At 34.7% G+C, this 18678-nt stretch overlaps 1 protein-coding gene across 4 annotated transcripts in view; it reads left to right on the top strand.

Moving 5' to 3' along the window:
* Positions 1–9230, top strand: part of LOC121367573 (isocitrate dehydrogenase [NAD] subunit gamma, mitochondrial-like) — a 29409-nt gene extending 20179 nt beyond the window's left edge. Inside the window, exons 13-15 of one of the 4 annotated variants that reach the window (XM_041491840.1) lie at positions 4060–4093; positions 5395–5409; positions 8269–9230. In XM_041491840.1, the coding sequence (XP_041347774.1) occupies positions 4060–4066 (7 nt within the window). In that variant the 3' untranslated portion in view covers positions 4067–4093; positions 5395–5409; positions 8269–9230. Of the gene's footprint in view, positions 1–930; positions 2324–4059; positions 4094–5394; positions 5410–8268 lie in introns of those variants that run through there. The other 3 variants (XM_041491839.1, XM_041491841.1, XM_041491842.1) reach the window with 3 other exon arrangements.
* The last annotated feature ends 9448 nt before the right edge of the window (positions 9231–18678 follow it).

The following is an 18678-nucleotide window of genomic DNA, read 5'->3' as shown; positions in this document are numbered from 1 at the left end:
TGTAGGTTTCCTCTCTAAGACTATATGTCAGTATTACTAAATGTTTGATATCCAATAGGCGATGATTAATAAATCAATGTGCTCTAGTGGTATTGTTAAACAAAACTTTTGTTTGGGGGGAGGGGTTTCATGTGTTTTTGGCAGTGCCTCAACATATTGAACTGAAAATGTGTGTGTAGCTTTATGATGTTCTGTTACAAATCAAGTATAACTTTCATGCTGATTTACGTATTTTTCACAGAGTTATGGCCCTTGTTTATTTTAATCGTATACTGTCATATCTTACATCCAAGGTGTTCTTTAAGTATCCTGAGGAAGATTTTTCTCTTCTTTTTGAAAAAAAAAAAATGCAGGTCTGTTTATCATGATGTAGCTGATTTCTTGTACAAAATAAGCCTAGTTCTTGTTACAGTTGGTTACTTTTTGCAGGTGGTTACATGTTACAGGTGGTTGATCTGTGTTTATCACTTATGTAGATTCAGTCAAATGTGCGTTAAGCAGCCACCTGTTGGTATGAACACTGGGATTTATAAACCAGTGACTGCTTAATACAAGTCAGTTTGTACTATATTAAAATAGCAATATGGCCTCTTTAAGACATGTAACAGCTTAATGCAGGTCATTTTAGGCAAGGCCTTTTTTGACAGGTTTTACTACACTCCTGTCTATGACAATTGAGCAAAAAACCAAAAGTTAAAACTTACATAAAGTGAATTTAATTTTTGCTTTATTTAATTATTTTTATATTTTTATATTATTATTTTTTAAGTGTTTGTGGGTCGGAAGGGTTTGGTTTTAATCAGTAAAATTTCTTATTATCCCTGCTTAATTACCTGTGTGAAACATGACAAAAAAAGTTGTATTTGTTAAACTGAAGCCTGGATTTTCAAACAAAAAAACTAAAATTATTTTATATTGTTTTCCCTAAAGATACGTGATCTGGATATCTTGCCAATAGAGTGTGACCATGTCATTGTTCACAGCTCACTGCATCAAGATTAGCATGAGATACAGTACAATTATACCTGTGTTAAACATCAGTCGGGCGTGTGTAGTACGTTAATTATTAATGAGTACCTGTTGACAGCGGTATGTTAATCCCAGTCTTTAGCTTCCTATTCATTGTTTTTACTTTATTGGGGTTTTATGCATGCTGTTCCTCTGTTCTTCAGAAACTTAAACAAATTAATTAACAATTAATGCTATCATTAGACGAACTCTGTGCATAATTACATATTCCACCTGTCATTCGCTTTAAAAAAAAAAAATTAAAGCCCTTTAAAAACTAATCAGTCATTCAGTTATGTAAACTTTGTTGTTTATGAAAATTATCAAATCCAAAATCAAATCATGTATAACTAGCCACCGAACGGAACAAAATTTATTAATTATTAAGTGATAAAGTTAATTGGTTAATCAAAGATCAGGCTTTACATATTTCGTATTTGAACATATAATGCCTCTAGTGGACATGTAAGCTGAAAACAATATATATTGTTAGACAGTTTATATTATTTATAAATATTTGTGTTTTGTATTTAGATCTCCTATTTTCAGTATTATAATACTGTACAGCACACCTAACATTATGTTGAGAATTTTGGAGCTCCTTTGAAGAAATAATATTAAAATATCAAATATTGAATTGTAATTTTTGGATGTAAGTTTACCTAAGTCATATTAACATAGGAGAAACTGACTTGTTAAGCAGCCAACTTGAATTCCCCCCCTCCCCCCCAAAACCCCCCCCAAAAAAAACCCCACCTTCACAATTCCTCAAAATAGCATAACAGTCGCTTGTTAATTGTTTGTTGTTGGGTTGTTGATTTTTTTTACCTCCCCCCCCCCCCCCCCCCTTCCAACATTAAATATAACGTAAAGGATTGGAAGAATAATTCTCCCAATATTAAATATAACGTAAAGGATTGGAAGGATGATTCTCCCAACATTAAATATAATGTAAGAGATTAGAATGATAATTTTGGAGCTTGCATTAAAAATCAGCTGATGAAACTAACCTACATTCAGTTTGTTTTGTTGTTTCATGTTGTTTTTCCTCCGTCTGTTTATACAGCATGTCTCAAGAAATTGGTGCCTACTGAGAATCAGGGATTAATTTTTTTTTTAAATTAATTATTAAAATAATGATGTTTTTGTTTTTTGTTTTTTGGGTGGGTTTTTTCAATATCCCAGAAAATTAGAACTTTGAGTTGTGAAATTAACAGGACTATGTAAAAAAAACAAATTTTTAAAAAGAATTCATTTTACTTTTATAATACATGTTTCTTACACACCCGTTGTTGAGAACATGTGTTATTTTTTAAAACACATGGTTGTTTACACACGTACATGTGTTAACAATTTTAAGACATATGACTGGCTGCTCCTAGGTGATGACCAGGTCACCACTGCCATACATCCAATGAAAAACTACACAATGGAAATCAATTAACAGTATAGTTAACCTGACAATCATGGGTCTGTGACACGTAAGTTAGCTACAAGTGCAACGGCTGTAAATAACCATTAGTCGAAAAAGATGTTAAAATTTGCTTAAAACCTGGTTTTTGAGGATATGTAAGAAATACAATAATACATTCGTGTCCGTTAGATACCATTTATCTCACAACTCATTTAAAAACGTATCAAACTCGCTTTTGCTTGTTAGATACATTTTAAAACAACTCGGTGTGAGATAAATGGTATCTTAACAGCCACTTATATATTATTCTCTATATAAAAGATGTCATCGTTTTCACACTTAGGACCTTTGGGATAATCCAAGCAATATCCATTAAAGGAAATTATTATATTCTCACTGTGTGTATTGCTAGTCACATTGACAGGTAACTCATGTGTGTATTTTATTTCAATGATCGCAAGTCAATTGGATTATTATTGTGTTGAGATCTGTTTCAGGCACTTGCTAATACATAATGATTTATGTAATGGAGAATGCTCAAGGGGGTGTAGATTCGTGAAAAATAATTCATAAGCACCGTAGTTTTTCATGAATCTACACTTCCAAGTGCATTCTCCAACTTAATCCATTATTCGTTAAAACAAATTATGTGATTGCTAAATTAACGTATATTAAATATTTTTTAATGAAAATATTGGTTAAAATGGCAAATGCAGTTTACAAAATGAATAAAACAAAAATTATAGGATCCTTACTAACCTAACCTGAACAATTTGGTCAGAAAATCCTGAGCAGTGGATGGCTGGCATTAAGCATGAATGAATGAATGTTTAACGTCACCCCAGCACGAAAAATATATTGGGTGTCAAAGTAATGTAAATTAATGAATTAATGAATATTTAACAACACCTCAGCATGAAAAATACATCAGCTATTGGGTATCAATTCATTAAGCATGATGCACATGCTAACATGTAATCTCCAAGTTCCAATTTAATTTCCAACAATCTTTGCTGTGTTCCACCAGAATATATTAGCCTACTATCATTAGTTTCAGGTTCATAAGGCTTAAATTACATATTTATTTGATGATGCAGATGTTTGGCCCCGTAGGCTAAAGCATTGTACTTTGTTTACAATGAATCTGCAGTCCTTGGTTTTTGAAAATTATAGGCAAGTGGAAAATCGCACACCTAAATATGTTAAGGCGAGTGAAAAATCACTCCCAAATAAATAAAATAGGCATAACTGGATTTTGACTGGTACGTCTACAAAATTGTCTATTAAACCAGTATTTTCCAATTTGTTCAACAAAGAGAAATACCAGTTACGTTTAATGACTGCATGGAAGCCACTGCCATGTTTTTAATTTTTATCTTCCTATCAGCCTAATGAGCTATAAAAACTGTTGATTTTTGTAAACAGTGTAAATAAATATACCTATCTATTTTACATTCACCGTTTGTTGAATGTAACATGCACTGTTTTTCACACCTGACAGATTGAAATTACGTGCGCCGTACGAGCGCAATCGCACCTGCGCACCTTAAAAAGCAAGGTCTGAATCTGTTATGTCAGTAGTGGGTTCGAATCCCTGCACTGAATGCATAAAAAGTTCAAATTGCATTGTTTCGCAGGTGTTGATTCTGGAACAATGGTGTGACGTCACAGGTATGGAATTAGCTGTTGTAATGCTGTACATTGATTTCTCATTTGTAGGTTAATAAAAACTGTTTTAGTGGATGTGGTATTCTCATTACACCTGTGTATATTTGTTGTCATTGGTGAAATATTGTACATTGTTTGCATGCTTTTTAAAGTAGGATTCTACAGCAGTTGTCATTTGACCCACAAAATACAAAGTTGCATGATTTGAAATATACAGCTATGACAGCTAACAATTACTAACAAGTCATTATACAAACATTTTAAACAATGAACAAAGTTTGCATTTAAGTTTGTGGTATATGATGACTACATTGTATAATTATAAGTTTTAAGACAGATTAAATGTAGGTATTTTTAGGAATTGTGTTATTGGCCCTTTTCGAATATTTACTGCCAAATGACTGCTTTTAATATATCATTAAAATCATCAGCTAGTTTGAAGTAAAGTAAATATAGCTTAGTTCTTAATTTGTATTAACTGGGACTCAATATTTCATGTGAACCATTGTTTTGTTATGCAACATTAAAATCAAACAAAACTGCAAATTGTTTACATTGTGAAACTTGAATGGCATTGTAATCTATAATTTAAAGTAGCACATCAGTGGTAAAATTGAAAAGATACTCATTGCAAAGTCAGTCAATACTGTCAATACAGAACCAGCCCTGAAAATGTGTGATAGCAATCAATAGTGCTGCTGCAAAAAGCTGTTTCAAAATTGATCTACAAGGGTATTTTTATCATTATCAAGTATTTACTTTGTTATTATTTGTACAAACATGCCATTACAAGATGATCTGAATGTCATGGTCTGTAGCATAGATCCATATATATATCGATCCCCATCAGTGGGCCCATTTGGCTATTGCTTGTTCCAGCCAGTGCACCATGACTGGTGTATCAAAGGATGAGGTATGTGTCATCCTGTGGGATTATTCATATAAAAGATCCCTTGCTACTAATGGAAAAATGTAGCGGGTTTCCTCTCTAAGACTTCTAATATATGTCAGAATTACTAAATGTTTGACATCCAACAGCCGATGATTAATAAATCAATGTGCTCTAGTGGTTTCGTTAAACAAAGCAAACCTTTATTTTTTTAGAACTTCAGTTATCTAAGATTTTAAAATATTGACCTCTGACTAACTAATTTTCTGTCATTCTCTGTTGTTTAGTACATTGTATTTTGTCGTCATTGTAGTGTTTTGGTAGCTTGTTTTTCCCTTGTAACTAGCTACTAGCAAATAGCTTATAATAACAGGTACTTGTTGATAACTTTAACAAATTGTTGGACTAATTTCAGGATTTAGTGATGTTGGTGAGTTGAAGCTGTGCATGTGTTTAAGTTTTGTTTATTGTATCACAATGTTTGTTTTAATGTCAGAAATAACTACATTGTATAATGTGTTAACAAACTTCAGTTGAGTCTTAAACAACTTATTTAAGCTTAATTTAGCTGCAAATCAAATGTGTGAAATATTGAATGCAAATCATTTAAATTGGGGGAAAAGAAAGAGAAGAGGGGTTGAATTGTGATAATAATTTTTCACCATGTTTTTACTCAACCCCTCCACCTTATCTTCTGTATTTATTGTATTCAGAGTATCATATATGTTCTTTTTATATGCCCGTCTATGATGGTTCATATTATGGTATGGTGTTGTCCGTCTGTCTGTCCATACATCCATCTGTTAACTTTTTCTTGTCCGGACCATATCTTGCATACAGGACCATCAAACCTCATATGTAGGAACAACTTGGGATGGCGGTGTGTCGCATACTATTACTAGGTCACTGTGACCTACTTTTCACAGTCTACTGCACATAACAGTAAATCATCAAACCTCACATGTAGGAACAAGGTGTGATAGCGGTGTGTTGCATACTATTACTAGGTCACTGTGACCTACTTTGTACGTCTACTGCATATAACAGTAAATCCTTGTCTGGACCATATTTTGCAGACAGATGCATACAGGACTATCCCACCTCACACGTAGGAACATCTTAGGATGGCAGTGTGTTTCATACTATTACTAGGTCACTGTGACCTACTTTTCATGGTCTACTGCACATAACAGTAAATCTTTGTCCGGACCATATCTTGCATACAGGATGCATACAGAACCATCAAACCTCACATGTAGGAACAGCTTGGGATGGCGGTGTGTCACGTACTATTACTAGGTCACTGTGACCTACTTTTCACAGTCTACTGCACGTAAGAGTAAATCCTTGTCCGGATCATATCTTGAATACAGATGCATACTATGGTTTTCCATCAAACTCCTGACAGGCGTATCATATACCTCACCGGTACTCTTGTTAATTTTTGTCACTGATGTTTTCGGATGTTTTTGGGAGGTTTTCAAATTTTAACTTTTAACAAAAAAATTAATAATGAATTTACAAAATATTATTCATATCTCAAGCTAAATGTCAGTCATATTTCTGTTTTTAAGACTCAAAGGGACAGTTCTAAAAATCACAGGTTGAGCAGATTTACATACATACAGGCAGACATAAATACAAACAGAATTAACATTTATTAAGTTGTGAATAGTTGTCATTGATTATGCTAGTGACGATCCATAATCATACTGAGGAGGTGAGGATGGACAAGATTGTTAGGAAGATTGCAACTTTGATCAATCTTATCTAGTTGCTGTCTGGTGCTAAATTAGCCATGATGTTGACCATAGACATATTTATAGTCCATCCCGTCCTCCTACAAAAATGTTTTTTGTAAATAAATTCAGTTTTGTTTGGCATAAGAAGTAAAGTAAAGTGTTTTTGAAAAAAAAAATATATATATATATTATTTTTGTGTCAAATTTAGAAAACAATTGCTCAGAAATAAACAAATTGTAGTAAATTCCATAACATGAAAAAAGACATTCCCAATGGGACAGACTATAGTCTAACATTGTCAGAGATAAATGACTCACTATTACAATGTATTTTCAAGGGTCTGATCCCAACATACAGTTCATGTTGAAGCAACTTGTGTGTATTAATGCGTGTGTGATTTTCTCAGCACACACTGCATAAGTGACAATCCCAAGTGTGAAATCATGTGATGTGACCCACCACACCAACATCACCAATTATATATTAACATGCACCTAACAAGTTATTGGGCTCATTCTTATCAAACGTAGATCTGAGGTCAACCCCAAGAGTCTAAATTTAATCTCTGGAGTCTAAACTCAATGTTATTTGTATATCATTAGTTTTGAATCCTAGTCCAGACAGTGTTGTGCATTTGTAAGAGATGTTGTTGAGCATGTGTGTTGTGGTGCTAACACAATGTTTAATCATTCAGATGTATCATATTTTAATCTAATTTATATCTACGAGTTTTAGAATGCACGTTCCAAATATTTACTATCTAGGATTTTACAAAATGTAAATCATTAACAAATGTTGTATGGTGCATACGGTGTCATTACATGCGTGCGTTATACTTTAGCATGCTCATATACCACGAAGGTTTTGAGCATGTCCGCCCCAGGGTTTGGTCTCTGGGAAGCCAGGGGCCCAGTCCGGGGCAGAGTGTCATTACATGTGTTTGTTTAGCATATTTATATTTGAAGTAACCAGAATGGTGTTTCCTCAAGCAATCCAAATCTTCAGTAGTTGGTTGAATGCTGCCCCGCTACGGCAAAAGGCAGTAAATGATATTATAATCAGGTTCAGTATTAATTCATATATGAACTGTGGTACATTTTCTTGAAAGGGTCATTGAAATTGCCTTGAAAAAGCTTTGAAAAGGTCATGGCAAATTCTTTCAAATGGTTATGGAAAATCATAGAAAGTCATGGAATTTGCTTGGTAAAAAGTGTATGAACCCTGTATATGAAAAATTATATATTTATTAAGAATTAAAATGAAGTTTGATCTATTACAAATATTAGCACCACCAGAAACACATTGTATAAACAGATACCTTACAAGAAAATGTATTTAGTGTGTTAATTTAACTGTGTAATTTATAAGTCGCAAATGTTTTACAATGGCAGCAAACTTATTTACATATTCTCATATTTACATTTGAAAAGTTCTTAAAATGTATCATAGGTGAAATTGAAAATGTGTTCATCTCCAATGGTTTGCATTGTGGTGGTTAGTTCTGATTGTTTCCACATTACATGAAGACTGCTTTCTTGTTTTTCAGATACCATGTATTGTCAGCAAGACATAAATTTGGGATATAGTTCTGCTGAGGTGTGGTTTTAGTGCAGTGTTCATTTTTTATACCAGATATTTATATACATGACATTGTATACTCTGTACAGTGTATGGAATTAGTATTTTTATTTGATGTTTTGACTTTTATTGTTTTTTAAAAGATTTTGCTACAATTTGCTTAAATTTTGACATGTACATGTATCTATAAAATTACTTTGTTTTTTAATAGACCCATGTTATAACAGTTTATAATATTGTTTTATCTATTGTGTACTTGGATATGTAGTTTTGGAGGGTTTTTTTGTTTATTTTTAATCTGCTATTGAACATAGTAAATGTCATGGGCAGGCTTTCCCATGTTAAATTTATACCTTGATAAATTATAGCTTCTTGTTAGTATCAACAGTGTCTGATGATCAGTGATAAATGTTGACGTTCTTGTTATAGATAACCTACTCTTTATATATTTTACTTTTGAGGTTATATACAATATACTCTATGTATAAGAAAGCCGATAGTCCATATATTTTGCTTCTAAGTTTTAGCCAAAAAGAAGAAGCAAAAACTGTATTTATAAGAAAATTCTTACATTATACATTTAATTTTTTACTAAGACAAAGCATAACGTCATAAAATTAAGTCTTTCTTATAATGTTAGAATGACAATATTTCATAACATTTTTCTTTGTCTTAGTTAAAACAAACAAAACATTATGTCTGTTGGGGTCTCCACGAGTACTCGAGTACTCGAGCACGGGTCGAGTCTAGCAAGACTCAAGTCCATTCACAGGACTCGAGTACCTGTACAAGGTGGAATCAATTATAATACACTGGACAATGTAGGACAATAATTTCAGGATTAGATAATCAACGATATAAGTGACACAATAATTATAAGATCATGCGCTAGTTTCTTTTTTTAAACTGGCCGTCCATCCATCATAATACTAAATATATCAACCGGTTTCTAAATGCAATACAATGACATAATTTGGCATCCATGTTCAGCCCTGGAATTAAAATGCATAATTCTATTTAACTTTATTCTTTAATCTCATCATCATCATCTAGTGTAAATGTCGGGTACTCGGGTCCGGGTCGAGTTTGACCCTCGAGTACTCGAGTCCAATATTTTGGACTCGTGGAGGCCCTAATGTCTTTAAGAAAGACTATATTTCATAATATTTTGCTTATTGTTGGCCCATAACCAGTAATTTCAATTCTGCATGCATTGATTTGAAATGTATTGCTATAAACGCCTGGGATAAAGGGCCATATTGCAAAACATCGTAAGTTTACGTCTGCGAATAGCAGTGATGCCGGCCATACGTTTACAAATGTTTGGTATGTATTTCAGGCAGAAAATTACATAACTGAGGAAGATGTAGCATTTTAAGGACAAAAGAAATTAAATATATGTACTTCAAACTATATTAGTTGTCCTGTTAGTAGTAATAAGAAATGTGGTTTAGTCGTAGATTTACGTTTACGTGCATAACTAGGCTTACGGTGCTTTTTGAAATTGGGCCCTGGGCCCGGTAACCTAAAGCACTCGTAACACTCACGAAGACGTACACCATACATAATGTGTAGTGTATGTCTGATGTAAGTGTTACGAGTGCATTTATGTTACCGGGCCCTGCATCTTATCTTGATGATAGAACTTACCTAAATGTGATTATGCCTATATCTCTAAACAACTTGTAAATCTTCACAAATTCTCTACAACACCATCAGATTCTATTTTACGCCATCAACTACATTTGGAAAATAAATATTGTTCTAGATAATATATGAGAACTGAATAACACAACAAACTATCGCACGTTTAATAGGACTGTACAATAATGATGTTACAGTTGAGCCTGTGAACGAAATCCTTTACATTTGCAATAAGCTATTGCTTGGAAGCCATTGTATTTTTGTAACTGTCGTGACTGAAGAATCAAAGCAGGAATCAGTGGAATTACTAGTAGTTGCAGCATATTGATTTATAATTGCCTTTGTGTGAACGTACTTCTCCACGTAACAACATTAATATATAAGTAGTTCGACTGATAAAATACAAATACATGGTTGTAATTTATACCATGAAACGTTTGGTGTTCTCTTTCTATGTAGCTGCACAGGTACCGTTAGATGGGCTTTGGCAGCGCTGTCACAAACGGGATTATGGTGGGTGGAGGCTTATTATTAAATAATAATAATAATGTATGTAATAATAGTAATGAAAAAAAACAAAACATTCTCATAATAGAATGGTGACGAGTATATTTAATCACTACTGTTGTTTAAACGCACAATTTTAAATGTTTTTATTTATTTTTAAATTTTCATTTTATTATTATTATTATTATTAATATTATGTTTTGGTTTCGTTTAGGTTTTTTATATATATATATAATACCATTTTATAGAAAATTGTTGATGACTGAGCTTAAATTGCGGACATTGAACTATAACTTTTATTCGTCTTTTTAATCATGCACAGTACAATTTTTATTGTTATTGGTTTGTTTTAAGACATACCACTGAGCGTAAGTTGAACGTATTGCCAAGAACCGTACTTATAAAACTAACGTCAAGCAGACTGTATGCGGCGTTCGATCCTCTAGTCGACAATAGTTCAACAGTTATAAGCACGGGCCCGGGTAATATTGTCTTCCTCAAACATAACATCTTTCTATTAGCTTGATTAACGACCTGTAACTGGTCGTTCGTTTATGTCATGATTGGAACATACTACCAACAATAAATAAATAAAACAGTTTCGTCTCTGCTGGAACAGTTTAGTCAAACCATTGTCTCCAAAGTGTGTTCAGTCTTACTGAATTGTACAGTTTATCAATTCAGTCGTAATTATTGTAAATATTGTGTATAAAAAGTGGTATTTGTAAAAGCTACAGTATTTATATGTTTGCTAATAAATGTCTTTAAACACGATTTCTTTTCATTGTTTTTTTTTAAATTATTATTATTTCTATTTCTCCATCGGCTTCATTTTGTTTACCAAATTGATGGTACAGATTATTTTTATTTTTTTATCTTCTCCTTTCCTTTCTTTTTATTGTGTGTCTTTTATTTCTATTATTTTCATTTCATTGCTTTTCTTTGCTTTTGTTTTTGTCTTTTTCTTTTCTGTTTTTGTTTTGTGGGTGGGTGGGGGTATGGGGAGGTGATTTCTTTTCTGTTTTTGTTTTGTGGGTGGGTGGTGGTATGGGGAGGTGATTTCTTTTCTGTTTTTGTTTTGTGGGTGGGTGGGGGTATGGGGAGGTGATTTCTTTTCTGTTTTTGTTTTGTGGGTGGGTGGGGGTATGGGGAGGTGATTTCTTTTCTTAACTTCTTTCTTTTGCAAGGGGCGGGATTTATCTCAGTCGATTGAGGTGCTTGCATCGCAGGATCGAATCATCTCGGTGGATCCATTCAGCTGATTGGGTTTTTTTCTCGTTCCAACCAGTGCACCACAACTGGACAAAGGGCGTGGTATGTGTTTTCCTGTATGTGGGAAAGTGCATATAAAAGATCCCTTGCTGCATTAGGAAAAATGTAGCGGGTTTCCTCTGATGACTATGAGTCATAATTATCAAATGTTTGACATCCAATAACCAATGATTAATTAATCAATGTGCTCCAGTGGTGTTAAACAAAAAAACTAAAACTCTTTCCTTTGCTTTTGTTTTATTTTTTAAAAACTTTTTTAAGTGAGATAAACAGAATTGTAATGCAATATTCGTGGGGTTTTTTTTGTTTTTGTTTGTTTGTTGTTGTTGTTGTTGTTTTTTGTAATAAAATCCTGTCGTAAATACCAGTAGGTGTCTTCAGTTTGTTGTTTAACTAGAGCAATATGCTTGTAATGACTGGGTTGCTATTTTTCGTTGCTAACTAAAATTAAAATTGAGATAAACAGAATTATATAGACGTTGCAACCCACGCTAAAATTGAGTGTATTGCTGTTGTAAAATAAGTATATTTTCCGAACCCTTTATCATGTTTTCATATATCAGATAACAAAATGAAGTACAACGATTCTTTTCTATGATATAAAATAAGGAAGATTTTATGCATGCATTTATGAGAAAACAAGTGAAACTGCTTACAACCGACGGAATAACTGCAGTTGTAACAAAAAAATAAGGCATGCATTTCTGATTTTAGCTATTGATATTGTAATTGCGGGAAAATTCAGCAGGGATTCATAACATGCACATATTTGAGAGGCGGATCGGGGGTGGGTGGTGGCCTCCCCCTCTAAATTTTGCGACAGTTCTAATTTTATTATATATTAATGTTCATTTGTTTACGATCCCCCTCCAAACCTCCCCCAAAGTCCCTTGGCATTCCGCCTCATGTCATTGGGGCCCCCTAAATGGGTTTTCTGCATCCCCCACTATTTGTCCGTCGCGTCACTTTGACAGTTGTAAATGAGGTGGGGTAAAAAAAAAAGATGGGAGTTGCGGGGTGGGTTTTTTAAGATTGAGTTATGTAAGTTTCACTAAAATAGTTACAAAATTTACATGTGTTAATAAAATTCAAGAGGAATTTTTTTGTTATGATTTTGACATTAACATATTTCTCTTACTTTGGTGCATCTGCTACGGTAGGGGCGGGACGTAGCCCATTGGTAAAGCGTTCGCTTGATGCGCGATCGGTCTGGGATCGAACCCCGTCGGTGGACCCATTGCTATTTCTCGCTCCAACCAGTGCATCACAACTGGTATATCAAAGGCCGTGGTATGTGTTATCCTGTCTGTGGGATGGTGCATATAAAAGATCCCTTGCTGCTAATCGAAAAGAGTAGCCCATAAAGTGGCGACAGCGGGTTTCCTCTCTCAGTATCTGAGAAAAAGGTGTAGTGGTCTTACACCTACCCCTAGAGTCGTTAAAAGTCGCTCTGGGTGGGAGCCGGTACCGGGTTGCGAACCCAGTACCTACCAATCTTATGTCCGATGGTTTAACTACGAAACCACCTAGGCCGGTTATTGGTAAGTTTGTTTGCTAGTGTTATAATATGTTAGCAAGTTTTGATCACAGATGGTTCTTAAATGTCAACTTTTGACCAATGTTAATGGAAAAAAAACATGCAAGCTTTGTAGGCCTATGGTAGGCCTAAATAAAATCAAAAACAAATGTATTTTGTGCCATAAAGACATGCTGAAAATATCTACTAGTCCTTCATTATTTTTTATTTTATTATTTTAAGTTTTTAATAAAAGACCGTTTGTTTAACTGTTTCAGTCAGCGGTATTCACCGTATTTGCATATCAGGTTTATAGGCACTTCGTCCTACCCAGGTGGCGGGACGTAGCTTAGTGGTACAGCGCTCGCCTGATTCGCGATCGATATAGGATCAATTCCCGTCGGTGGGACCATTGGGCTGTTTCTCGTTCCAGCCAGTGTTCCAAAACTGGTGCAACAAAGGCCGTGGTGTGTATTATTCTGTCTGTGGCATGGTGCATATAAAAGATCCCTTGCTGCTAATCGAAAAGAGTAGACCATGAAGTGGCAACAGCGGATTTCCTCTCTCAATATCTGTGTGGTTCTTAACCATATTTTATACGCCATATAGCCGTAAATAAAATATATTAAAGTCAGAGCTGTCAACCTGTGGCAATTCTTAGGCGTGAGAAAATTAGAAATCAGGTTCCAGGGACTGCAGGCTCTTGGTCGGGTCCAGGGCGAAGTTTTCTGTTGTTTATTTAAGTCCAAAATGGAAATCTTTAAAAAAAAAAAAAAAAAAAAAACACCAAAGAAATCGAGCGAGTGCAAGTTTTACTAATTATTAATACGGTTAATGTTAAACCATACAAGTCGGTAATCGATAACACCCGCGAGTGATTGTTGGTATTGAACCGAGGATAGGTTCAATATGCTGTATTATTATTAATAGGTAACGAATTCAGCATATAATTCCATTCAGCTCTAAAATATAAACCACGATTATAAATTATATTTATTTTTAGAAAAAGTGTGAGATAATAGTAACGCTGCGTGAGAGCGTGATGTTTGTTACAAATGCGTGAGACTCACGCCAAATGCGTGAGAGTTGACAGGTATGTAAAGTGCGTCGTTAATTAAACATTTCCTTCCTTCATCCTACCCAAAAATGATTAGTCAGAAGTAATAAACCCGATAAGACTGAGTCGCCACAGACTGGCTGTACCCGTTGTCACAATTTTATCATAGACATCGGTAATCAAATCATCGGTTTTGGTTTTTTTTTTTAGCTCGTAGACATTGGGTTCGCATCTTGGTTAGTCCCGTGACCCCTCTTTTGGAGAACGTTAAGGGTTACAAGTCAGCAGTGACCCCTAAGTATTTTAAATTAATTTTGTTTTACAGTAGCTACATACTATTATAATGCAAATGCTGTACGTTATTCAAAGCTCGACAAATTGAGCGAACACCCAATTTACTAAGAGAATTCCTTTAAAATTATGCGAAATCTACTCTCTAATTTTCTTGTATATTTCATAACAATCATTGACTGTCGCCTATGTAGATGAAAAGTTTGGCCTATTCTAAATGTTTAAATAATATAAAACCCGAAATACACTCACTTAGAACTGCATAATAACCAAAATATTACTTTTTCCTTGAATTAAATACCGTACCCGACCCAAAAATAAAAATACATTTGAGAAATTTTATTTACTACTTTTTTTTATTTATTATTAAAACATCCAAGGATGACCGACAGGTTAAGGAGTGACATTATATTTTGAATTTAACAATGAACTGGCTTATAATTTAGACCACGTATATTATTTTTGTACTTAATCTTTTTATCTTTCCTGCCTGTAACGACAATAGATTATTACTGTACATAGTTCTGCGCTATTTTTATTTCCTATCAGGCGCGGATCCAGAGTAAGAGTTTGGACGGGCGCATTGATTCCAATGACCCCGTCGGTGGGCCCATTGGGCTATTTTTCGTTCCAGTCAGTGCACCACGACTGGTATATCAAAGACTGTGGTCGGTGCTATCCTGTGGGATGGTGCATACGAAAGATCCCTTGCTGCATTAGAAAAATGGAGCGGGTTTCCTCTAATGACTATACGAGTCAGAATTGCCAAATGTTTGACTCCCAATAGCCGATGATTAATAAATCAATGTGCTGTAGTGGTGTCGCTAAACAAAACAAACTGTTTTAATTCCATTGGTATTTAGACATTTCCCCTTAAGTTACAAACTTTGCTTTGACGTTTTAATAATGCTTATTGATGTCAAAGCGATACAACGTATATTTCTTTGAATAATAGTTTAACTTCAGAAATGTGCGAACAGAATGTGCGAAAGTATATTTATTTTATTTAAAGTGTAATTAAATATAAAATATCTGCATGGATCTATTACTACCTAATGACATCTAACTATTGTGCTGTTCTGTTGCATTATTGTCTGCAAATGAGGAGTGGATATACCAATAGAGGTAAGTGTTCGTTTGTTCGTTGTTTGATTGTTGGGTTTTGGGGTTGTTGGTTTTTGTGCTTCTCTGTTTATCAGGACGAGTGGTGTAATGGGTTGGGTGCGTACACATTGACGTAGACAAGGATATATATCGGGGTTGGGAGAGACACCCACACCGTCAATGAGTCGTGTTATGGGGTGACAGGTACACAGAAAAGATGTTAAGGGGGGGGGGGAGCCGTGTTTGGGGGGGGGGGGACATAGTTTATACACCGATATATTAATAAAGACTATAAGAAATGTATGCGATATTAATTCATTTCAGTTCATTAATTGTGTCAATTAGTTTCATTTCAACTATTTAACCATAACAACTGCTGCTGTAGGATTGCAAGCGTGTACCAGGAGCAGGATATTGGAGGTGCATACCCCCACCCCCACCCCACTCCAAAATTCGAAATGCTCTGAAAAATCTAGTGTTTAGCAGATGAATATAATGCATTTATTGGTTTTAGTGGGGAACATGTTTACAATGGTCAGCTCAGTATTTCTGTGGACGATTTAAGCATATAGTTAATACATACTAGACAAATGTAGTTTTCAATACTGTAGGTGCCATTTTAAAAGCGTTGCACCTCTGCCTAGAAAAATACCCCGGCATTTGCCCTTGCCAGTTATGACAAATGTTTTTAATTTTTAATCTTTTGTTTTACATGTGTATTATTATTTATTTTGTTTGCAAAATTACCATCACACTCCCACACACACCAGCCTCGTTGTGACCCCTGCTGGATTTCACGCTGGATCCGCCACTGCTACCCTGTGGCACTTGTCAAAAACCTAAAGTCTATAGTTCTATGTTTTAACGGTTCTGTGAGGAGTTGTAACTAAGGCCACGACTCGTTAACAGTTTGACAACTAACCAATGATAACCCCTGTCCTAAACATATTGAAGCGTTCGCTTGATGCGCGGTCGGTCTGGGATCGATCCCCGCTGATGGTCCCAATGGTCTATTTTTCTCTCCAGCTAGTGCACCACGACTGGTATATCAAACATCGTGGTATATGCTATCCCGTCTATGTGATGGTGCATATAAAATATATCTTGCTTTAACTGGAAAAATGTAGCGGGTTTCCTCTCTAAGACTATATGTCAAAATTACCAAATGTTTCACATCCAATATCCAATGTGCTCTAGTGGTGTCGTTAAAGAAAACGGTACACGCTCAGAACAGCGTGTTGGAAGTTTTAAGTTTGTATGTAGTACGAAAATAAATTTTAAATGAAACTAAATCTATAAAAAATGTCAAACTATTGAAAGTATTGTGTGATAGTATAAAGTACAATTACTAGGTAACTGACATTCAAAAACAAATACGAAAATGAAGAAGAAGAAATAATAAATAATAATAATAAATAAATAAAAGTTAGTAGAAAATAAAAAAATTAAAAAATTAACCCAGGGTGTTGACAAACTTGAGAACATTATCCTCAAAGTTGCTCAGTAAAATTTAAAATATATTTAAAAAATTAATTTTTCTCGTGAAAACTAAAGATTATACTGTAATTCACCACTATTAATAACTGTATATTATTGCAAAATCTAGTAATAGGCACAGGAGCATTAGCCAAAATATAACGAGCACCCGGACATTTTTTTAGTAAAAAGCTGAAATTTTCAGGAGAATTCCAAAAAACCACACCTTGGCCAAAGTTCTGCAAATTCTACCCTGTGGCATAAAATTCAAGATGGCCACCATCACATCAGAGAATAATGGAAAAACTCCAAAAGCATCATAACTGCTCAACCACCAGCCTTAGAAAAATGATTTTAATGTGTAAATTCATATTTGACGTGTGATGAATCCAATGAAGCTATATACATTTGAGTTAATTAGCATAAATCCAAAATAGAGACCAATATTTGGCTCCGAAATCGAAATATTTGCATAACTTATAACTATATACTACAGAAAGCTTATATTTGCATCAAATTACAATAAAAGAGATTATAATAAGCAATTAAAACCAACTTTTGACTACATTAGCTTGAGTCTGGGAAGTCTAATCAATAACATAAGTTTCTGCATTAATAGCATGATAATTTGCACAGTTGTGTCCACCACAGACAGTGCACAAGAAGATGCATTGCAACCCTGCCTTGTAACAGCCCCACCGTTTCCCCACACCCTCTTTTGCAGGCACAGGCTATATTCAGCACTTTCTCTGGAGCAACAGGCCTGTCAGTTTTGATTGGAACAAGCAGTCCCTCCAGGTACTGTCATCCCCATTCAGTTGGTGACAATTCTTTCCCCTGCCATTGCTGGACAGTATGGTATGCTCTAAAGCTATGATATTTTGCAGCTGCTGAAGTTGGAGAGAGTGATTCCAACTTAAACCAAATGAAGTTAAAAATGCTTTATGAACAGATCGAAAATACATGACATAACGATGCTTGTCCAGTGACTTCGATATAACTGCTCTATATAGCTTTAGCAGAAATAAGTCTCCAATACTATATAACCTCTCTTGGTGAAGGCATAATACTGCTCAGCAGACATGATATCTACCAGCAGCATGGAACAAGGGGTTCATTTCACTGACTACAGTGCGCTTTGCTCGTATGAAACGCCTAATGAGGGACACTTGTTTCAAATATTCAACCCAAAGTTTACCCGCTCTACTTTGTCCAAAAAGTCAGTGGGACATTCACCATCCAGCAGACATTTATGTATAACCTGGAGACGAGTGAGATTTATGCTACTGACACATCCAGGTGTCTGTAGTAATTTAGACACAATGGCTACTGATGACAAAAGATGAGCGCGGAGTGCACAAGCATACACGTGGCCTGGCATGATATGGATGACAGTTTCTGGAGCATAAACAGTCGTCCACAGACATTCTAAACCACTACCACATCCAATTGACCCTGAATACGACATGAGTAAGTGAAATTCATCAAGTCTAACAACAATCTTATTGAGC

This window comes from Gigantopelta aegis, chromosome 3, assembly GCF_016097555.1.
Source record: "Gigantopelta aegis isolate Gae_Host chromosome 3, Gae_host_genome, whole genome shotgun sequence".
In the NCBI taxonomy this organism is placed as follows: domain Eukaryota; kingdom Metazoa; phylum Mollusca; class Gastropoda; order Neomphalida; family Peltospiridae; genus Gigantopelta; species Gigantopelta aegis.
The sequence above is the reverse complement of the archived record's forward strand: the minus strand, read 5'-3'. Positions and strand labels throughout refer to the sequence as shown.